This window comes from Cetorhinus maximus, chromosome 20 (genome assembly GCF_964194155.1).
Source record: "Cetorhinus maximus chromosome 20, sCetMax3.hap1.1, whole genome shotgun sequence".
Classification (NCBI taxonomy): domain Eukaryota; kingdom Metazoa; phylum Chordata; class Chondrichthyes; order Lamniformes; family Cetorhinidae; genus Cetorhinus; species Cetorhinus maximus.
In genome coordinates this window covers 62020471-62045169 of record NC_135898.1, presented here as the reverse complement: position 1 = coordinate 62045169, position 24699 = coordinate 62020471, and the positions used below count along the sequence as shown (strand labels likewise).

The 24699-nt window shown below is 42.8% G+C and overlaps 1 protein-coding gene across 1 annotated transcript in view; it reads left to right on the top strand.

Annotated features, from left to right (window-relative positions):
• Window positions 1–24699, top strand: part of LOC144694428 (inactive carboxypeptidase-like protein X2) — a 233290-nt gene that overhangs the window by 181077 nt on the left and 27514 nt on the right. The window contains exon 11 of the mRNA XM_078564823.1: window positions 5648–5945. Within this exon, the coding sequence (XP_078420949.1) occupies window positions 5648–5945 (298 nt within the window). The remainder of the gene's footprint in view (window positions 1–5647; window positions 5946–24699) is intronic.

Below are 24699 nucleotides of genomic sequence, written 5' to 3'. Positions count from 1 at the left end.
ATATGCAGAAGTGAAGTTTAAAACCAGGCAATACCAACAGCTTCTTCAAAGTATCTGCCCCTAGAAATTATAACATAAGATAAAATGGACAATTTGGGATTTGACGTCAAACTGAAGAAAGAAAATAATATAAGCAAAGTTGCTGTTGCCTCTAAACAGAATTATTCTGGCAGTGGCCTTATGAAAGGCAAGCTTTTTGTTTACCTATCTGGAGATTATAAAAACACTAGGATCAATACGCAGCCAAGCATATTCATCAACAGCACCAGCCAATCCTTACCTTAACTCCTCATTAAAGAACCATCTGAGGTTTACCACCAAGTCGATGCCTGTAAGTTAATGATGTTCAAACTTGGCATGTCGAAACCAATTTGAATTATATTAGCATTTACACTTCCAACCTTCCATCAGCATCAACACAAGCTACTCTGTGAATCAAGTAACTGTCTTGCCAATTATAAAAGAAGGCAGACAAGTCATGAACTAACAGTTTTTTATTAATCTTAGCATCAGTAATCAGCACCTAAGTACTGAGTTTGCACATTTAGTATGGGTAATTTGCAAAATAAATAACATTACAAGCGCTGTCATGTCATAGTAAGTCTGCATTAACTGCTCGTTGATTTTAAATTTACAGTTGAGATCAGTATCTGTGTCTGATATAATTTGTCAGATTAATTTAGGATTAAACTCTTTAGCTGACAAGTCAATGAGTCTATTGAACATAGTATGGTCTATGTGCTTTGTAGGATAAGGATGTTCGGCAGAGCAAGGGTTAATGTAGGATTGGAGAACAATTCCACCCACATAGTGATATAGAGAGTCACATGATAGTAGAGTCACATGATACTCCAGAGTCTTGAAGGAACTGTCATGGAAACAGCACCCATGCATGGCAGTACCTTGGATGTGTACATAGTTATGGATTATCAATAAGTGGTTCATGCTCAAGCCTCCAGACCTCTCTGTGAAACACTAAACAATGTTTACAACATGCTTGTAGTTATTAATGTTTAGAGAATTTATACAACCTCATCCTTAAGAGCTAGCAAAAGTATGAACTGGTTACTTCACTTTCCTTTGGAAGCATGGTGCTAGCCCTCTGAGAGTTTAGAGGATTGGGAACATCTGTCTGTTCTGTTCCTCCTCAATCTTGTGCTCCTGGGTGAGTTCTTGATTGACATTGTTAATTGATTCTGGACTAGCTGGATTATGTCTGGCCTTCCTTGATCTCAGGAAAACTTGTACTTCCTAAGAGATACACTTAATCATAACTTTTGCAGCTGTTCTCTATCTGTCAGAACTTCCCTTTCTAATTTTGCATAGCCTTCTACATATTCTAGATAAGGAACTCCTACACTTTCTGCTACAGAGACTGCTCAAAGAATTAGAGCTAAAATAAGAATCAAGGCCTGAAGATCGAGAACAGAAAGCATAACTTTAGTGTCATAAACACTTACATGTCCTTAATTTTCAAAGAAGCCCCAATTTTATTGACCAATTTGAGTGACGTGTTAAAACTCTTCTGATGATACCCCTGGTGGCCTTCAAATTAGTGAAGGACTGGCATGTCAGTGAATCTATTTATGCCCTGGTTTCTCACATTTTTGCTAATAATGGGGCTAACACAGATCCAGATGGGCAGGACATTGTTATCCCCCTGCTTAAAATCCATTTTGGGGCCTATAGTTCTGATAGCTTGTTTTCTATCCCTGTTTTGTTTGGATAAGCTTGATTGATTTAATTACTGAAAGTTCTTTCCTAGCACTCAGTCTAACTACTGGCTCTATTTGGAGTACGCATTTAAGGCAATGTTAAGGCATTTCCCCTATAAGATTTTGGATTATGTTTCATCAATTTTCTTTCAGATTCAGAACACACTCAGCAGGTTAACCTGCAAATTGTTCATCAGTCTGAAATGAGGAGATGTCAAATGAGTTCAGTAGCAAGCTAACACTACGTAAATGTAAAACAGATGGATCAGCAATGAAAATCCACATGAATCCACATGCCAACATCAGCAATGAAATTGTGTTTATAAAATCCAATTCACTTCCTATATTCTTTTACCTTTTTATTGGCAAGTGTGGCAACATATCTGACCTAGGTGCGTTATGCTGAGGAAATGCAGTGGTTTAATCCAACAGTCATTTTTAGAACAAAATAATAAAATGGCAAGAATTTCCAAAATAAATCAAACGTTGACTGATAAGTGCCATTTACTGTTCAGTCATATGCCTCTATATCCACTCAAGAGAATAATCCACTTTTTATAACTTTACTGCGGGACCATCACTGCATTTGTCATTTTTAAAATATATTGTGCTTATCCAAACCTTGGAGGAATTTCCGAACTGCAGCAGTGAATTTTTCCATTTTATACGCCAGCTACCTTTAATGGACTCTCAAGCCTAGTTATTTCTCTTTAGTGGTATCACTGCCAGAATGGCAATTATTGGTTTTAGACGGACTAGGATGAAAGTAGTTTCTAGGTCAGTTCAGTTACATAACTTCAGGAGTGATTTGGATGGAGTGGGCTAGCAGGGAAAATCTCTTCATATGTCAAATGGATGGTGTTGCGAGCTCAGAGACTACAGTCTTTGTAGTGTAATGTCTTTATTGAACTGAACGTAAGATGGCTGCCTACAGGGAGTCCCTCATAACAGAGGTCACATGACTGCAGCAAGTTGGATAGGACATGTAGTATTAATTTGCATTTCAAAACCCAAACAGATGGGAACAATTAAAAGGGAATGCCACAATAAAGGGTCAAACAGTACAGCGAAGCCCATGCATCCACCAAAGTAAGAGGGCTATAGGGGAGCCTGAAGGTGAGGTTTTACTCTGTAAGGATTTGGAGAGACACTGTAGGTCTCTTGTATTGTCCTTGCCTCCTATGCCCTTCATTACTTCACTGTTCAGAAATTTATCTGGAGATCATTAGTAATATAACAGATTAGTTACATTTTACCTCAACATCTCCCCAGCATTTGGCTAATTCCAACTAATCTATGGGCAGAATTTTTAGAGCGGCTGGCAGGTGCGGCGGGCGGGTCCGGGAGCCTGTTGCCCCCCGATTGGCCCCCGACTGCGATTTCACCCTAATTAATAGCCAGCCAGTGTGAAAGGCATGCTGAGAAGCTCAGCGCTGCCAGGTTGGGGGTGGGAGGAGCATGAGCGTAAAAGTCTGCGCATGCGCAGGGTTGGGGCACACACTGAGAGCTCCCTGAAGGCATTAAGCTGCCTCAGGGAGCTGAAGAATTTTAAATTCAGAATTAAAGATTTTAAAGATCAGAAAAAAATGTCCCCACATAGGACTCAGTCACATGAACAGAAACATAATAAAACCTATATCAAAACGTTTTTCATTTAAATTAATGTCAGAAACCTCATCCCGCCCATGAATGAGATTTCCTAAAAAATCCAAAGGCTGTCTGGCCGATTCACCCTCCAGCCAACTGTAAGGTCGGACGGGCAGCAAAAAATGGCTGTTAATTGAAATTTAATGACTTTAATAGGCCTCTTAATTGTCGACTGGCGCACTGCCGACTCTCGCGCATGTCCGCCGACCGAATTATTGCACGAGTGCGCAATGAAGTCGGGACGCTGGCCTGATGTCATCGCCTATTATTTCACGTGTTGGGCCGGTGCACCTGCACGCTAAGCGGAAAATCCTGCCCCACATGTGTCTTTCTGGCCCCCACTAGTAAAAATGGCATGTCACACCTACCAGAGCTTATGTGATGTAATTATACCATTGAGCCATAAATATAATTAAAAATGCAACATCATTTATATTTTACAATGTGTTTCGACCTGCTTCTTATTGCCATTTCCACGAGGTGTACATTTCTAACACTTATCCTCAGGCTGTATCTAAGTATCACTGATAGGCCAGTGTCATGAGAGGTAGTTGGCAACTGCTGTGGTACAAGAGACACTTGGAACTGAGATAGCTATTGTCTAATGACAGCTACTTCTTGAGGAGGACCTACAGTGGGCTGTGCTGAGGGTGAGTGAAGGCTGTGCCACCATTCTCTCCCTCCATGTGTTTTTGGTGCCTCCTTCCCTGCAAGCCCAGCAGGTGGTCTCTCCTCTGGTGGATCTTGTCAAGAGGGTTCTGTAGCTCAGCATCTTCAAACTTGTGGCATTACCTCTTCCCCTACTTTCCTGACTTCTTCCTCGATCATGAGCTACCAGAATATGAAGGAGATCAAGAAATCCTTAGGTTATAAACCATTGAAGTTGAACGTTTTGACAAAAGCTGAATGTACCATTAGGGGAGATGGTGGCATAGTGGTAATGTTGTTGGACTAGTATCCAGAAGCCATGCTATTGTTCTTGGGACACAAGTACAAATCCATTACAGCTGGTGGAATTTAGGTTTCAATGAATAAAATCTGGAATTGAAAGCTAGTGTCAGTGTAATGGTGACCATGAAACTGTCCTCAATTGTTGTAACAATCCTTCTGATTCACTAATGTCGTTCAGGGAAGGAAATTTGCTGTCGTTATTTGGTCTGACCTACATGTGACTTCAGACACACAGCAATTCTTAACTGCCCTCTGAAATGACCTAGCAAGCCACTCAATTAAAGGGCAACAAATGCTGGCTTTGCCAGTGATGTCCACATCCTATGAAAGAATAAACTTAAAAATACTTGCCTGCTGTGCCTTCAGGAATTGGATGTTGGCTTTTACAACCTACAGCAACAAGCTTCCTCTCCGCCTCCCCCACCACAGGGACTTACTCACATGTTGCATAGGAGTTGTACTTCTGACTCCTAACTAAATATCAAAATGAACTCAACCCCTTCCCCACCACCTCCCACCTCCCCCCATGACTCATACCCACTTTCCAATTCCACCAGGGTCAGTGGTCAACCCACTGATGGATGCAAGTATCACTTTGTTGGTTACTATCAGACAGCAAACTGCAGCTTTGGAGTTGATGGGCACCAAATCCAAAAATTTATACTATATAGAGCTAATTTATGTTTTATATTTCAAACAATTTTAACTTTGACCGTACCAAAACCATTTCAAATAAACCTAAAAAACCGAGTCAATGGTGCAGCAAATATTACACTCCTTACTTAACCTGTCTATTCCATTTAATAAAGAACTCTTGGTTTTAACTATTGCCTGCCATAGAGTTTTAGTTGCATTGTGCTTATATCAGAATTGAACAAAGTCATTAAATAAATATTGAGAGTCATAAGTGAACTATGTAAATATTTTATTTGGTTTATTCACAGCAATGAAGAACAAAGCTGTACAAATTTACTAGTCTCTCCATGTAACATCCTATTGTTCGAGAGTTGCTAATCATGTCTTATGCATGATATTGCTATGGGGTAAAGTGAGGAGGCAGGCCCCAAGAACTACTTCAGCCAATGTGGGGCTGTTATTCTGCACAACAGTCTAGCCATCAGGAAACTGAGCTAATCCACTTGATTTTGGTGTGGGCTGTGGGGTTGAGGAGAGCTTTGATGACACCTGAACTTATCTAAGTCCTTGGAGCATGTGTCAAGTATTAGTGAGAATATGTAGTCTTCATATCAGGAGTCAATGAGAGCTGCACATCTCTTCCTTATTCTGCATCAAATATTGAACTTAATTCTGATTGAAAACAATTAATTTTACAGGTAGCTGTTGAGACACGAGCAGTCATTGCCTGGATGGAAAAAATTCCATTTGTTTTGGGTGGAAATATACAAGGAGGAGAATTGGTTGTGACATACCCATTCGACATGACACGGTTTAGCACAAAAGTCCACGAGTACTCTGCCACGCCAGATGATCATGTTTTCCGGTGGCTGGCATTCTCTTATGCTTCCACTCACCGACTAATGACAAATGCAAATAGAAGAGTGTGCCACACTGATGATTTTGCTAAAGAAGATGGAACTATAAATGGGGCATCCTGGCACACAGTAGCAGGAAGTAAGTGCGAAATGTGTGAATGAATGTAATGAGCAAAGATAATAATTAACAAATGACCCACAGCTACTTGCTTTTCTAATTCAGAGATATCTTAGCTCCTGTGCAACATTTCCTCAGTTTCCATAGGGTACAGATTATGGGTAGTATTGTGTAAATTTCGTCCATGTCAAATTATTCTTTCTGTTATTTCAATGGAGGGGTTAATCAGCTTATTTTAAATGGGTTATTGCCCCCAGTAAAATAGCAGAGGAAATGAATCTGAGTACATTAAGAGTTGGATGGCAGCAATACTTTTGAACCATAATAACAAATTTTAATTGTGTCTTTGTGGTTATGATCTTGGAATGAATCAAAAAAGATTAAAATAATTGTTGCCCATTTTTCATGTGATACCCAGCTATTTTGCCCCTGCCTTCTGAAATGCTCTTCCTGAACCCCTTTGCCTTGCTTTCTTTTCCCTTGCCTTGAAAGACATCATAGAAACCTACTTATTCCCCAAATTCTTCGATTCTCCCTCATAAACATTTCCTTCCTTCATCTACCTCTTCCTCCTTAAAGGTCTCTGATGTTTTTCTGTATACAAGGATGCTGTTATACACAGACAATGTCCTTTTTTGAGGCCTATATTAACGAGTGTTGAATATTATTGTATTGGCACAATTTAAGACCAGACCTGTAATTGATTGCACTCATATGGATATTTTTTTTGATTGATCTGTTGCCATTATTAATTATTAGCTCCTGTATTTGCCAGAGCTGAAATAATCATTAATCCTGCTTCACTGTGAAACTGTTTATATCCACACATATCTTGTGAGTAGCGATACATAGGGAAATTACAGCAAACTAAGAAGGGCCTAAATCAAACTATACCTAAGGATTTAAGTATTTATTTTAGCTGATGGAATAATGCAGATCAAAGAAATACATATGAGTAAACGTCTGAAATTAATGCATCAGACAATAAAGCTAACATAGGAACATATGATAATTAACATTTTTAAATACAACTGATAGTAAGCTTTCTGATAATGACCTTAGCGAAAATGCTGTAGACAGAAAAAAATCTGTTACTATAACTAGTAAGAAATGAATCACTTCCCACAAGCTATTAATAAAAACAGTATAGAAAATTTAAATAATCAGCACAGAAGTATAAATGTCAGTGAAGTTTCATAGCAAACAAATCTTAGAACAAAACACCCATTATTGTTCATTTCAAATACTTCCAGTTTGAAATGTAGTGACACTTTAAAAGGAACTGAGATGTCTTGCCTCATATTGTTGTATGTCCAGGTTGTTCTTGGATAGGCGAGGGTGGCAATCCACAATGCTTGATTTCCACCCATTATTTTTGGCAGACAGTGGAAATGTCCACCTGTCAATGGGTTGGTGTATTTAATTGAGAGGAAAATGATTTTGTGGCATCTTATAACACCCCATTTCCCTTGCTCCAGTTACATTTTCCAAAGCCAAAATCTTAAATCACTATAAATCAACCCAGCTACAAGATGCATTGTTAGTTACTGACATTCAGGTTGGTGTGTGGGTTGTTTAGACTGTTCAAGTCTGACACTTGGCACATATTCCATCAGCTTCCAATATCTCAAGATTATTTTTGCACTGTACGACAAGTTGTCATCTCGAGAGCACAGTCACAACCTGGAAAAGGTTACCTGAAGTGTCGGTGGTGAGTCATGCCTTTGGTGGGGACTTGCATGCCTGGGTGATGGTGAGTGTGTAATCCCATTCAACAACCCTCAAGCAATCGCCCCTTTGATTATTCCCAAGAACAGCCCCTTGTCTACCAGCTTTCTAAGGGTAAGTGAGAGTCCAATAAGAATGCTCATCCTACCAATGAGTACTTAAAAATTGCAGTAAAATGGTATTCAAAAATGTATACATCATTCTAAATGTGGCATCACCAAAAGATTTGCATGATGCTAAGTTAAATACTTTTAACTTGTAATGGGATAAGTAGATTCTAATTGATTTGTCTTGTTGATAACATTTGGTGCCACTTCCTTCAACGAGTAGTCAATAATCATACTCTTGTATTTTCAGCTTTTTCATTGAACGCTCTTTCGGTGGGTACACACAATTCCTGTTTGCTATTGCAAAATACACCACGTGACATACGTCCACACTAAAATTCATTTTCATTCTGAGAATGCGCGGTGGTAGAAGTTATGCTTCAGCTATATAAAGCCCTAGTTAGACCACACCTGGAGTATTGTGAACAATTCTTGGCACCACACATTAGGAAGGATGTATTGATTTTGGAGGGAGTGCAGCATTGATTTACCAGAGTGATACCTGAACTCTAAGGGTTAAATTATGAAGTGAGATTACACAAACTAGGGTTGTATTCTCTAGAATTAAAAGAGTTAAGGGGTGATTTGATCAAAGTTCTTGAGATTTTAAGGGGAACAGATAAGGTAGACAATTCTGTTGGTTAGGGAGTCTAGGATTGAGGAAATAGTCTAAAAATTAGAGCCAGACCTTTTCAGCAGTGAAATTAGAAAACCCTTCTACACACACATCCTTGTAGAAGTTTGGAACTTTTTTCTGCAAATGATGCTAAGCCAATTGTTCATTTTAAATCTGAAATTGTTAGATTTATGTTAATTAACGATATTAAGGTGGAGTTATGCCGCAGATTAGCTATGATCTCATTGCATGGCGGAATAGGCTTGAGGGGCTAAATGGCTTCCTCCTGTTCCTATGTGCCTTAGCTTATTTACTATGAATTCACATATCTTTTTAATGCTATCTCATCATTTAGACTCTCAGATTTATCAGCAAATATTATAATGCTACAAAATATTCTCCAAATCATTTGATCTGTGCATTCAAAGTCTATTGAATCCCTTTAGTTGCTGCCATGCACACAGCTTTTTTCAATTTATTATCATCTTCTGCTACCTTCTGCTATCAAGCTCAACTGCAATCAAAGAATAATTTCTCATTAATTTCATAAGTATTGGCCTCATTTAAATACATTATATTTAGACCAAAATCAGCTGCTCATCTACAAACTTAGTTGCCAGTCTCAAGGTTTCAATAGATTTGACGAGGCATGGTTTATTGTTTTTACATGCTGACTATTTCTTTTGGCCTTTGTGCTCTTTAAACATGCATTGATAATACACTATATATTGCTGCAAAGTATTTTCCAGACAATGGGCATCAGGTTGAGTGACCTACAATTTCAAGGTTCATGTCTCTCTTCTGCCTGAGCATTTTGGTTAGTTTTGCTCTTTCCCGTTCTCTTATTTACTGATTTCCTTGAGTCTTACTTATCTCCTTTGTCATTTCTTTGAGATGTTGAGGGTGTGCTGCTAGTCTGCTTGGCTTTTAGATATTTAATTTAATATTTTGCAGTGACTCCTATTGTTTTATTGAAATAGAATCATATGATGGGACTTCTGTAACTATAAGTGTTTGTGAAACATGGAGATGCCACAGTAAGAATAGCAACAACATATCCACTTTGTTTGTGTGTGGAAGTTAGAAATAATTTTCAAAGCTAGCTGTCTACTGGGAACTTTAATTATATGCAAAGAACAGATATGACAGATGCTATCAAACTTGTATTATTGAGTCTGAGATTATTGATTTGGAATAAGTTACATTAATATTAAATCCAACCATAATGCACATGCATTTTACAGCTGAGATCTTGCAGCAGTTCTTGAGAACGAAAACAAAGTAATTTGAGTCGCTATAATAAGTGACAGCTGGCAACTAATTCTGAAAAAAAGGTTCATTTGTATTCTGAACGTTACATAGCAAAACATTTCCCAACATCAAACTATCATTAAAAACATTTCAGAATGCGGGGCAGTGGTGAAATTGATGTTGGGCGTTAAGCCAAAAGGGGAGCTAGTGAATTGACAGCCCAGGTTAGACTATTCCCATTCACTTTCCAGCGACCATTTTTTTTTGTTCCTGTTGGATCAGTTTCACCCATATAAAAGCAAAATAGTGCAGATACTGGAGATCTGAAATAAAAGCAGAAGATGTTGGAAAATTCAGTGGGTCTGGCATCATTGTAGAGAGAGAACCAGAGCTAACGTTTCGAGTCTGTATGGCTCTTCTTCAGAACCGATTTTGATCTCAAAACATTAACTCTGTTTCTCTCTCCACGGATGTTGTCAGACCTGCTGAGTTTGCCAGCACTTTTTGTTTTTATTTTCATTTCATCCCATGTTGTATTTGCATCACATCTCCACCATTGCTACAATTGTGGGTTGCATCTTCCACGTCAAAAGTTTCTCCCTTCAGTTCTTAACTCTTTCCAAGACATGAATATCTTGCAAAGCTTATCTAACAACATTCCTTTGTTAATGGGTAGGTTACAAGAGAAAGGGTGTCATCTAGTTGGTGATCCTTTTGCAACACTAACCTCCATCGTCTCTCCCTATCACAACCTTTTTAGCCTTATTTTATTGGTGTTACTATGGTTAATATTCTTTTGGTTCTCCTCATCCAAAACTGAAAATATGCCTCATGCTGTTTTCCCTCCCTGCATACTCATTATCAAAAGACAAGAACTGTGGCTCAAATTTCTGGAGGTCCACTCCATTGGTACGATGTGGTGGAGTGCAACCTCATCTGCCCCAACTCTATACTGGAATTCCAGACCCAAATCCTGGCACTAAACTATTGGATATGGCTGAGGTAAGCCACTTTCATCTGCATGGATATGTTCCCCAAACTGCCAGTGGAATGCTGGAGTTGTGCCATGCTGGCAAAAAGGAGGCATGATAAGATCCTAAGAAATGTGTCCTGTTCATTTCTTCTGCTGCTAATGGAGCAAGTGAGCCTCAGGAAATGCTAGTTTCCTAATAAACATCTGGAGCCTTTTTTTCTCAACCAGCCTTCACAGAGCTAACATCACCTCTCAGCGCTAAACGCCATCCCATCTAACTCCTCAGCACTATAATGTACAGTACACCACCCTTTCCTAAGGCTCTGTACATCAGTACAATCATTGCCATCATTTCCTTTCCTCAGAAGTCTACTGTTGACACTCCACCCCATTTTTTTCATGTGCTATTCGATCTTCAGTCTCTTTTTCTCAGCTTGATTGGCACCCCATCCACCAACCTAAAAATCCACTCCCTCCACTACCAATGTACAATGGTAGCAGCGCATACTATCTACAAGATGCACTGCAGCAACTCACCAAGGGTCCTGCAGCAGTACCTTTCAAACCCATGACCTCTGCCACCTAGAAGGACGAGGGCAGCAGACACATGAGAACACCACCACCTGCAAGTTCCCCTCCAAGCTACACACTATCCTGACTTGGAACTATATCGCTGTTCCTTTACTAACATTGGCTTAAAGCCTTGGAACACTCTTCCTAACAGCACTGTGAGTGTACCTACACCATGTTGACTCCAGCGGTTGAAGAAGGTGGCTCACCATCACCTTCACAAGGGCAACTAGGAATGGGCAACAAATGCTGGCCTTGCCAGTGATGCCCACATTCCATGAAAGAATAAAAAGTGCTGTGTATTTTCTACACCACCTAAATGCATGCTCATTCTGCCCTGCCTGAAGCCTTTTAGCCTGGTTTCTGCCTGTCCACACAGAGACCTTCTTGATCAATGTCAACAACATCATGTATGATGGTTACCATGGGCTTGATTTTCATCCTCAAGGTAGGTAGCGAGAGTTGCAAAAATTCCCAGCCTGGCCCGCCCTCCTTGGGAGAAAGTGCCCACAAGGCCAGGATTTTCATTTTGTTGTGGGGGGTGCAGATGCAAGCCCAGCTGACCTGGGAAAAAATTCAGAGACAGCCACAGGATGCAGAGGCGGGCTGTTTAAAAGGTCAGCCTTGGAGCTCTGGGACTTCATCCCAGTTATAATGAAAACAAAAAGGTCCTCCAGTCCTCACTCCACACGCTCCCACATCCCCCACTCATTCCCCATGCCTCATCCATGCCACCTCATACCCCCCTCACATCACCTATGGTCCCTCATGCCTCACACATGCTAACTCACTTCCTATGACCCTTATGCCCCCCAGTCCAAGCTATGGCATTTCCATGTCCATTCACCGTCTATCTATTGTATGAAAGCAATGAATGCTATAGTGAAAGTAGGATGTGTAAAAAAAATGCTATAAAAAGCAGACATTCATTGATAACTTCCCGCTTTCTTTAAAATCTCCTTCTTAAAACAGCCCAATAAGAGTGTCAATCATTTAGACCCTTTAAAGTATCAACAGCAGAAACTGCAAGCACTTGTAACCTCTTTGCCTTGTGTAAATAAACATTGTGAAATTGACAGAAGAGGTCAGAGAGCCAGAGCTGTCAATCAAGCAATGTTTTCCCTGGGGCCCAGGTGTTTCAACAGGCTAATGGATGTCTGGGCTCTCAGCCAAGAATACAGAATGAGGCTTGAGGGGCCAAAGGAGTTCTTTGGGAGGCATACATTGCCATGGGGACATGAGAGGTTATTGGGGTTGTTTGGGGGGCATACTTTGGCATGGAGGGATGAATGGCCATAGGGGTTGGGCGTAGGTTACACATTGGCATGGGGAGCATGAGGAGGACCTTTTGAACTTACCTTTCAAAAGGTTCCCGCATGTAAACTATGGCTCATGACACCTCTGGGCTGCCATGTATCATGACTCTTTGGAAAGCTGGCCTGACACCATGAAAATTGCGGATGACTAGAGCATGCTTATCCCCACAATGGAGTTGGCCAGTCAGGAGTGTAGTGTGTAGGCTTATGACTTGAACCTACCCAATCCCTTAAAAGGCACTTCTGAAAATTGGAAAGCCCAGGAATTGGGCCAGGAATCCCGGAATCAGGACTCCCCCCTGCCATTTTTAAAGATCTCCCAAGTCAACCCGACTCCATGAAAATCCAGCCCTATGTCTTTAAATCCCATCTTGTCCCACTTAATCTCTCTGTGGATAACCACTTCGACTTCTTCGCTGTGTCCTCTCTGATTTCCTTCCATTACATTGCTCTCACTTGATTCCACTCCTACCTGCCCCAAAATAACCTGTACATTTTTTTTCCTAATGTTATTTCCTCTCATCCCTAAGGGTTCATTCTTATAAATCTCCTTTTTCCCTTCACCTGCATGCTGTCTTTTCCCCCAGAGGCATTGGTCATTTTCCACCTATGAGGTCTATCTCACCACTCTTGAAGACGTAATCTGTGCTCCACCACTCCTATGCTGTTTGACTGAACTGCATTAAGTCATGGATAAGCAGCAGCTTTACCTTATGTATCAGCAAGGCTGACACCACCTTGTCTGGCTTCCTCCAAGATCTCTGCACTCAAGCTCCAAATGCCTTCCCCCTGGCTGCCTACTTGTTCTGGCCAATTAGTTGATGTGCAATCTGTGCCTTTTGTGACCCTGAGCTGGCCTTCCTATTTATTCCTGCACATCACCTGCCTCTACCTTTATCTCATCACTATGGCAGTTGAAACCCTCGTCCTATATTTTTCACCTCTACCCTCGACTTTTTGAACATTCTCCTCACCACCCACCCAAGTTTCACCCTACACAAATTCCAGAGTTCTGATGTCCACATCTATTTGCATACTAAATCCTGCACTCCTATAATACAGGCTGCCCAATCACCCAACAATAGCGAATTCAAAATCTTTGTTTTCAGTTGCAAGTTTCCTCATGGCATCACCATTCCACATCTCTGAAACTCCTCCAGCCCGATGTCAACATATATCACAATTTTTTCTGTATCTGGCCTCTTTCCTGCCATCCCATCCCTCTGCTCCACTATCAGTGAAAGAGCAGCCAGCTGTTTTGGCCTCATAGTTTAAAATATTCTCCCTAAGCTATTTTCTCCACGTCTTCTCTTCAAGACCCTCCTCAAAACCTGGCTTCAAGCATTTCCCTCCGCTTCTACTAGAATCTATTTTTGCCTTTTGTGAAGCATATGGGACCTTAACTTGTTCAAGGCCACTACGAATACAAGAATTTGACATTGTTCAAACTACACCAGGAACTACTTGTGAAGTATTTTTACAGTGACAATCAAACAATTGTTGGAACCATTAACCATGACTATATAAAAACAAAAGGTGCTGGAAATACTCAGCAAGTCAGGCAGTGTCTGCAGCTCACACAACGTTGGCTCAGAATTGTTGAGCTGGAGTCCAAGCTGGAGACATCATAGGAGGACATTAGGGAGAGGGAGAGTTACCTGGACACTTTGTTCCAGGAGGCAGTCACAACCCTTAGGTTAAGTAGAACTTTAGAATTAGTCAATGATCAGGAGGGTCTGACTGTGAGTTAAGCATGTATGGGAATCCAGGATGCAATGATGGAAGAATCTCGGCCCTTGTCTTTTACCAATGATACAAGGTATTTGCCACCTGTGTGAATGAGAACAAGGACTGTAGTGGATGGGCAAACTGACCATGGCACCATGGTGCAGGAAGCCATTCAGTGAGGGGAAGTGGAAAGGAATGTGCTAGTGTTAGAGGAGAGTATAGTCAGGGAGATCAATACCATTGCAACATAAAAGCAAAATACTGTGGATACTGTAAATCTGAAATAAAACAGAAAGCGCTGGCAATATTCAGCAGGTCAGGCAGCATGTGTAAGAGAGAGAAAGAGCTAATGTTTCAGATCATTGGTCTTTCATAGAATGATGATCTTTCATCAGCTCAATACCATTCTCTATAGCCACAACCAGAAGTCCTGAATGTTGAGTTGCTGATGTCAAGGTGAAAGACACTTGTGTTGCCATGGCCTCCAGGGCCATGGGCCAAGTGCTGGAAAATGGGATTAGTGTAGTCAGACCTTTGCTGACCGGCATAGATATGATGGGCCAAATGACCTCCTTCTGTGCTGTAGATGTCTATGAGTCTATTTCCTCATGGTTGGAAGTGCACTTAGAGTGGGAGGGGGAGAATCCAGTTCTCGTTGCCAATGTAGGAACCAGTGACATAGGTAGAATTAGGACTGAGGTTCTGCTGAGAGAATTTGAGGAGTTAGGGTCCAAATTAAAACACAGAACCTCAACAGTAATAATCTCTGGATTAAGCTACATGCCAACTGGCATGGCGTCAAGCAGATGAGAGAATTAAATGCTCAAAGAGTGGTGTGGGAAGAAGAGGTTTTGATTCATGGCGGTCTGGCGCCAGTACTTGGGAAAGAAGGAGCTGTTCTGTTCAGATGGGCTCCTCACAAACTGGGCTGGGCCTGGTGAATTATATAACTAGGGCTGTGAATACAGTTTTGCACTAAAAGAAGAGGAGTGGGGTCATTTGAAGGGAGATTTAGAAATCTAAAGAGAAAAATCAAGACAATAGAGCAGCGTAAACAAGGAGAGTGGGACAGCAAGGGACAGAGAGTTTAACAGTAATAGTGCATCAGCGAATAAGATCCCTGCAAAAAAATAGTAGTTAAAAGAAGGCTCTTTATCAGAGTGCATAAAACATTCTTCAACAAATGAATGAGTAGCACAAATAGATATAAACAGTTTAGATTTAATCGCCTAACAGAGATGTGGTTGCAAGGTGATTGAGTTTGGAACAAATATTCCAGGACACACAACATTTCAAAAAGACAGGCAGAGCGGAAATGGAGGAATAGCCCAGATAGTCAAAGATGGCATAAGGACAGTAATGAGGAAGGTTCTTGGTTCAAAAGATCAGGAAGTCAAATCAGCATGTGTTGGAGATTAGGAATGTAAGGGCCAGAAACCACTGATGGGAGTAATTTATAGACCCCCGCACCACCGCCCCCCCCCTCCTGCTAACAGTAGATATATCGTTAGACAGAGCATTAAGTAAGAAATAATTGAAGCCTGTAACAAAGGCAATGTAATAACTGTGGGGGACTTTAATTCAAGAAAGGAAGGAGAGAGAAAACAGAGAACTACAGGCCAATTACCCTGACATCAGTTGTCAGAAAAATACTGGAATCTATTATTAAAGAAGTCTTAACTAAACACTGAGAAATCATAGGCCTGGATTTTATAGTCCTACCACGGCGCATCCCACCCCAGTGGATGCAATGAGCCATTTAATCTCCATTCAGTTCAGCAAGACCGTAATATCCCGCCAGGCGGGAGAGGTTGTAAAATCCAGGCCATAATCTGATCAGCCTGTTTTCCTGAATGGGGAATGACAAATTTATTAGAGTTGTTTGAGGATGTAACCGGTAGAGTAGATCGTTGTCACCAGCTGGCCCTTGATTTGAGGATGCATCAATTCAAGATCATGACTTTCTGTCATGCATCCTCATGTGACTGAACAGGCCAATTCTTGATCTGCAGACCTTTGGGCACATGCGACAGGATATCCCACGAGGTAGTGGATCCAGAGCGCAGGATTTACTTCCTTTCCTTTCCTCATCTGCTTCTGCTCTGCCTCATCATTTAAGACATTGTGACTCAAAACCTGATGCAGCTTGATGGGACTGAACTTTCAGCTCGGCGAGCGGGCCCCGCCCCTGCTCGCTCAGGTGTAAAATGACGTGGGGTGATGTCGGGCGTGTGTCCCGACGTCACTGCGCGTCATTTAGATTTTCAGTTCAGCGGGCGCGCAGCCGAGTCGGCTGCACGCCCGCCGAACTGTCAAAGGCCTGTTAAGGCCATTAATGAACTAATTAAGCCTATTGAGAAAGCTGCCCGTCCAACCTTAAGGTTGGCGGGCAGGTGAAGAGCCCAGTCGGCCTTTGCATTTTTCATGGAACCTCATCCACAGAAGGGATGAGGTTTCATGAATGATCTAAAATTTTCAGGAAAATTTTAATTAAAATTAATGCACATGTCCCAGCCCATGTGACAGTTTCACGTGAGGGGACATGTCATAAAATTTTTTACAACACTTCATTAGACTGTTTAAACTTAAAACTAATCTCCCTGAGGCACAGATTTCTGTGCTCTTTTGTGCACATGCACAAAAGAGCGCGCTCCTGAGTCAGGCAACCCCCACCCCCCTTGCCCGCACAGGGAGCGCTCAGCTCTTCTGGGCATGTGTCATGCTGGGTGGACCTTAATTGGCCCGCCCACGTAAAATGGCGGCACCCAGCCAATCGGGGGCGCCAATCGGCTCCTTGCCCGCCCTCACCCACCCCTGCACAAGCCCCCCCAACGGGCAGAAAATTCTCCCCTTGGATAAGTTGCCGCCTGTTGTTGATTTTACCTATTTCTTAAATTCGGAGACCTAGAATTACAATTGATGCAATCTCACTAAATCTAACGTTTAGTGAGAATTTTAAACAAAACATTTTCAATTAAAGCACACATTTACCCCACTGGTGGTCGATCTGAGATGACTATAGGAGTCATCTTTGACCAGGGTCTTCCTGCTTGGTTGCCCAGGACTCTTCTCGTTGATATCTATCTTCTGCTTTCTTTTTGGAGTGCTCCTGTTCGGGACACTTCAGGGGTTTACATATAGAATACAGTTTTTGAAAAAGCTCATGCATAATCTTCTTTTGGATGCAGATTGGTTAGTTGGGTGAATGATCAGCTGTTGGTTGGTTAATTTATCCCCAATTTATCTTCCAGTGGCTTAACCATATAAGGAACTCTTCTTGTCCCGCTGTGATTACCTGTAGGTTTCAATCAGCCTCCACTGATTTCAACCAGTTTGCTGCGATTAACAATTCTATTCAATTCAAATTGTTCTATTCGATTCAGCAGTATCCCTGCAATTAACAAGTATCCATGTAAACAGCAAGTATTGCACTGATCCAGTTTCCACATAACAAACATTGCTCTGACCTCGTAGTCAGTCCCTTAACCCTTTCCTTACATGCCATTCTGAATGATTGCAGCAACCTCCTCCCATTCATTAAGGTCAATGTTTCCGTGTTTCAGGAAGAGCTTCAGAGTGTCTTTGAAGAAGGGTAGATAAGCCATTAGGTGTAGTATACTCGAATTTTCAAAAGGCATTTAATAAGATGACACACAAAAGGTTAATATGCAAGGTAAGGACTCATGGAGTTTGAGGTAATATATTAGCATGGATTGAGGATTGGTTAAGGGACAGGAAGAGGAGATGAGGGATAAATGTGGCATTTTAAAGTTGGCAAGCTGTGACTAGTGGAGTGTGGCAAAGATCAGTGCTAGGACCTCAGCTGTTTACGATATGTGTTAGTGACTTACACGGAGACATTGAGAGTTATGTATCCAAGTTTGCTGACAACATGATGCTAGGGAGAATGTAATCTGTGAGGACGATTCATAGAGGCTGCAAAGAAATATAAACAGGTTAAGTAAGTGGGCAACAAATGGCAGATGGAGTATAATATGGGGAAGTGTGAGGCTATTCATTTTTATAGTTAGGATAGAAAACAGAATATTTCTTAAAAAGCACGAACCTTCTAAATGTTGATGTTCAGAGAGGCAGTGGCCCAGAGGCAATGGTTTAGTGGTATTGTCGTCGGATGAGTAATTACCCAAGGTAATGCTGTGGGGACCTGGGTTTGAATCCCATCACGGCAGATGGTGGAATTTGAATTCAATTTTAAAAACCTGGAACTAAAAGTGTAATGATGACCATGAAATGATTGTCGATTGCTGTAAAAACCCATCTGGTTCACTAATGTCCTTTAGGGAAGGAAATCTGTCATGCCTTACCTGGCCTGGCCTACACATGACTCCAGACCCACAGCATAGTATCAGTTCAAGTGTAGGCAAGGAAACCTCCTGCTGATTACCATGTGCTGCCCGCCCTCAGCTGATGAATCAGTGCTTCTCCATGTTAAACATCACTTGGAGGAAGCACTGAGGACGCTTCCCTCCAGAGCGCAGAATGTACTCTGGGTGGGGGACAACAATGTCCATCATCAAGAGTGACTCGGTAGCACCACCACTGACCGGGCTGGCTGGAGTCCGAAATGACATAGCTGGATCTGGTGAGGGAACCAACAAGAGGGGAAAACATACTTGACCTCATCCTCATCAACCTGCCTGCCGCAGATGCATCTGTCCATGACAGTATCGACAGGAGTGACCACTGCACAGTTGTTGTGGAGATGAAGTCCTGTCATTACATTGAGGATACCCTCCATTGTGTTAAACCGTGCTAAATGAGATAGATTTCAAACAGATCTAGCAACTCAAGACTGGGCATCCATAAGGTGCTGTGGGACATCAGCAGCAGCAGAATTGTACTCGAACACAATCTGTAACCTCATGACCTGGCATATCCCCCGCTCTACCATTAGCATCAAGCCAGGGGATCAACCCAGGTTGAATGAAGAGTGCAGGAGGGCATGCCAGGAGCAGCACCAGGCATACCTAAAACTGAGGTGTCAACCTAGTGAAGCTATAACACAGGATTATTTGCATGCCAAACAGCATAAGCAGCAAGTGATAGACAGAGCTAAGCAATCCCATAACCAACAGATCAGATCTAAGCTCTGTAGTCCTGCTACATCCAGTCGTGAATGGTGATGGGCAATTAAACAACTCACTGGAGGAGGAGGCTCCACAAATATTCCCATCCTCAATGATAGAGGAGCCCAGAACATCAGTGCAAAAGATAAGGCTACAATCTTCAGCCAGAAGTGTTGAGTGCATGATCCATCTCGGCCTCCTCCGGAGGTCCCCAGCATCACAGATGCCAGTCTTCAGGCAATTTGATTCGCTCCACGTGATATCATGAATTGGCTGAAGGCACTGGATACTGCAAAGGCTGTGGGCCCTGACAATATTCTGGCAATAGAACTGAAGACTTGTGCTCCACAGCTTGCTGCGCCCCTAGCCAAGCTCTTCTAGTTACAACAGCCAGCTACAACACTGGCATCTACCCGGCTATGTGGAAAATTGCCAAGGTATGTCCTGTACAAAAAAAGCAGGACAAATTCAAACTGGCCAATTACCGTCCCATCAGTCTACTCTCCATTATCAATAAAGTAATGGAAGGGGTCAGCAACAGTGCTATCAAGTGGCACTTGCTCAGCAATAACCTGCTCCTTGATGCACAGTTTGGGGTCTGCCAATGCCACTAAGCCCCTGACCTCATTACAGCCTTGGTTCAAACATGGATAAAAGAGCTGAACTGCCAAGGTGAAGTCAGAGTGACTGCCCTTGACATCAAGGCTGCATTTGACCAAATGTGGCATCAAGGAGCCCTAGCAAAACTGGAGTCAATGGGAATCAGGGGGAAAACTCTCCGCTGGTTGAAGTCAAACCTAGCACAAAGGAAAATGGTTGTGGTTGTTGGAGGTCAGTCGTCTCAGCTCCAGGACATCACTGCAGGAGTTACTCAGGGTAGCGTCCTCGGTCCAACCATCTTCAGCTGCTTCATCAATGACCTTCCTTCCATCATAAGGTCAGAAGTGGGGATGTTCGCTGATGATTGCACAATGTTCAGCATCATTCATGACTCCTCAAATACTGAAGCAGCCCATGTCCAAATGCAGCAAGACCTGGACAATATCCAGGCTTGGGCTGACAAGTGGCAAGTAACATTCGTGCCACACAAGTGTCAGGCAATGACCATCTCCAACAAGAGAGAATCCAACCATTACCCTTTGGTGTTCAATGGCATTATCATCACTGAATCCCCCACCATCAGCAGCCTGGGGGGGTTACCATTGACCAGAAATTGAACTGGACCAGCCATATAAATACTGTGGGTACAAGAGCAGGTCAGAGGCTGTGCAATGAGTAACTTACCTCCTGACTCCCCAAAGCCTGTCCACCATCTACAAGGCACAAGTCAGGAGTGTGATGTAATACTCCCCGCTTGCCTGAATGTGTGCAGCTCCCACAGCTCTCAAGAAGCTTGAAACTGTTCAGGACAAAGCAGCCCAATTGATTGGCACCACATCCACAAACATTCACTCGCTCCACCACCAACGCTCAGTGGTAGCAGTGTGTACCGTCTACAAGATGTGCCTCAGAAACTCACCGAGGCTCCGTAGACAGTTCCTTCCAAACCCACAACCATTGCCATCTAGAAGGACAAGGGCAGCAGATGGATGGGAACACCACCACCCGCCAAGGTACTCACTATCCTTACTTGGAAATATATTGCTGTTCCTACATGTCGCTGGGTCAAAATCCTGAAGCTCCCTAACAGCACTGTGGGCGTACCTACACAACATGGACTGCACCAGTTCAAGAAATCAGCTCACCACCACCTTCTCAAGGGAAATTAGGGATGGGCAATAAATGCTGACAGAGCCAGCGAAGGCCACATCCCGTGAATGAATAAAAACATCATCCAGTCCCTGGATAGTTGTAGACTGGACATAAACCACCCCCAACCCCCTCCCCGCAAGATACACTGCAGGACCGCTCAGAAGTGCCAACACAATGACTCAATGGGAATTGCCGAGGAATTCCCCTGCTCCCTGGGACCTTCCGATGAAGTCTCTGACTTTGGACATTTCCAACTTGCTTACCTGGATAGTTATGCAGGAAATGTTAGATAAACTAAAACCTAGTCTAATACCTGGGTAACTATAGAACTAACCCCCAATCGCTCACACTGACCCCCCCCCGACTACCCCCTTGGCCCTCCTGACTAACCCCCCAACTACCCCTACACCACCCAATGCTCCCTGGTCGTCCAGCTCCACCCCGACTTCCCAACTCCCCTGGCCCAACCTGACTTGTCCCACCCCCCGATGACAATCCCAATGGCGCCCCCCAAGCCACCCTGATTAGCCACCACCACCCAACTATCCCCGCATCCCCCAAAGCCTCCCGACCCTCTGATTGCCCCCCAACAAACCCCCTGACCCCTGAATCTCCCCACTCCCCAACAAACTCCCTGACACAAGCTCACTATACCACCTACCACCCTACCCCCTTACCCACTTACCTTACCCCTCACTACTTACCTTACCCACCTTAACCCATCATCCACCCTACACACCTACCCATTGTCTTACCTACCCTACCCCCATGCTGACTTACCTTACCCACCTTACCCCCTCACCCACCCTACCCCCTCACCTACTTACTTTACCTACTTTACCCCCTCACACACCCTACCCCCTCACCCACTTACCTTACCCACCCTATTCCCTCACTCACTTACCTTACCCATCTTACTACCTCACCCACCTTACTACCTCACCCACCCTACCCCGTCGCCCACTTACCTTACCCACCCTACCCACTCACCCGCTGGGGAGACGGTAGCATAGTGATATTCTCACTGACTAGTATTCCAGAAATCCAGGTTAATGCTCTACGGATCCAGGTTTGAATCCCACCACGGCCAATAGTGAAATTTTAATTCAGTAAAAATCCTTTGAATTCAGTCAAAATAACCACCATGAAACCATTATCATAAAATAGGGGCTCCAACCTGGAATGGAAGGTTCAGGCCTTAGTATACTTGTACAAAGAAAACAGAGAGTTAGCATACTGGCAGAGAAGCAATTAGGAAGGCAAAGGCTATGTTGGCCTTTATTCCAAAAGGGATTAGAGTACAAGAATAAGGACGTTTTGTTACAATTGTATAGGGCTTTGATGAGACCACACCTGGAGCACTGTGCACAGTTTTGGTATCTATCTTCATGGAAGGATATATTTGCATTCACTAGATTGGGTCCTAGTATAAGGGAGTTGTCTTCTGATGAGAGGTTGAGTAAATTGAGCTTATATTCTCTGGAATTTAGAAAAATTAGACCTGATCACTTTGAAACATGCAAGATTCTGAGGGGACTCGATAGGGTAGACACTGAGAGGTTGTTCCCCCTGCCTAAGAAATCTAGAATGTGGGGGCACAATCTCAGGGTAAGAGATCTATTGTTTAGAACTGAGATGAGGAGAAATTTCTTCACTCAGTGGGTCGTGAATCTTTGGAGTTCTCTACACCAGGGGTGGCGGATGTTCCATTGTCGAGTATATACAGGGCTGATGTAGACAGATTTTTGGTCTTTCAGGGAATCGAGACGTATGGGGAGCTGGCAGCAAACTGGATATGAGGCAGAAGGATCAACCATGATTGTACTTAATAGTGAAGCAGGCTTGAGGGACCGTATGGTCTACAGATGCTCCTTGTTCTTTGCAACATCTGTGGAGAGAGAAACAGGGTTGATATTTCAGGCTGATGACCTTTCGACCTTTGACCAAATTATCAATGGGCACAATTTTTACCTTGTCGGTCGGGTGCGGTGGGTGGGTGCGGCGGGCAGGCCCAGGAGCAGCCGCACAACGGACCACCGCCCGTGATCGGGCCCCGCCCGCGATTTCACACTGGCCAATTAACGGCCAACCAGTGTGAAACACGCACTGATAACCTCAGTGCTGCCAGGGTCGGTTTGGGGGGGGCGGGGAGGGGCAGGTGGGAGGAGGGCGAGTGTGGAAGTCAGCACATATGTATGGGTGCGCTTACAGAAAGCTCCCTGAAGGCGCAGAGCTCCCTCAGGGAACTGAAGATTTTTCACATTAAAAATAATGTTGTCAATAAAAAAAGAAAACTTGCCCCCTCGTGTGAACGTGACACATGAGCAGGGACATGTTTAAAATGAGTTGTAAAGATTTAAATTTTATTATTAATTAATATCGGAAACCTCATCCCACGATTTCCTCAATAACCCAAAGGCTGCTTGACCTATTCGCCCACCTGCCAACCGTAAGGTTGGACGGGCAGGGAAAAAATATATTTAATTATTCATTAATTAATTGATGTGCTTAACAGCCCTCTTAATTGTTGGCGGGGGGCACTGCCAACTCCTGCGTATGCCCACTGACCAAAATATTGCATGAGTGCGTGATGACGTTGGGACACTCGCCCAACGTCATCGCGCTCTATTTTTCTCCCGTTCGGATCAGGCTCGTGCCTGCCGGATGAGGGGAAAATTCTGCCCACTGTTGCGTTTTACTACTGTTAACTTTTTAAACTATTTTTCACCACACTTGATATTTTTAATAAATATTTTTCAAATATTATTGGGATGGAATTGCATCACGTTCAAATTGCTGGAATTAGTTTTCATTCCAATTTCTATTTAAAGAGAAAGTACAAATAACAAGTATTCTAAATCCGCGCCACATAATAACCAGGGAATCAGAATTCAGACTAGCTTTAGCTGCGCTGGAACTGCACCACAAGGAAGCGTGCCATGAGGAGTGGTGCCACAATCAACCTTTCCACTAGTAACTGTGCCAAATGGAAACACGCCATGAGGAATGGCCTCATGAGGAACAGCGCCATGGGCAACCATACTTAACCACCCCCCAAGGAAGTGTGCTACAGGGAAATGCAACATTAGGAAGCATGCCATGAACTCAAGGGACTGTGCAAGGAGAAACCATGCCAAGAGTTACAGCGCATAAACGACTATGCCACAAGGGGCCACATGCCATTAAGTATATTTGTTTTAACTTCTTTCCAGGATCAACTTTGCATTCTTTACATAATTAATTTTTTAACATATGTCATAAACAGAATAAACGTTGAAAGCCTTTGGGATGTGATATATAGCCCAATGCAGACACTAAATGTAAATCAGTTGTGACATCATAGCTCATGATTTATCAGGCTAGTCTACTAATGGATAATAAATGTCTCGTGGCTTTCATAATGCATCTTTGACATTAATATATCCTCCCATCCTTTAACATCTGTTGTTGAAATAATTTTCTGAGAAAGAGTAAAGGATATCTAATGGACATAGGGGATTCCATGTTTATTCCATGAGGGGGCATTACCATGTGACTGATGGATACTAACATAAGAATACGTTACAGAGATATACCTTATGAAAATAATAATTTTGTTAAGAGAGAAAAAATAATTTGCATTTATGCACAACTTTTCACATTCTCAG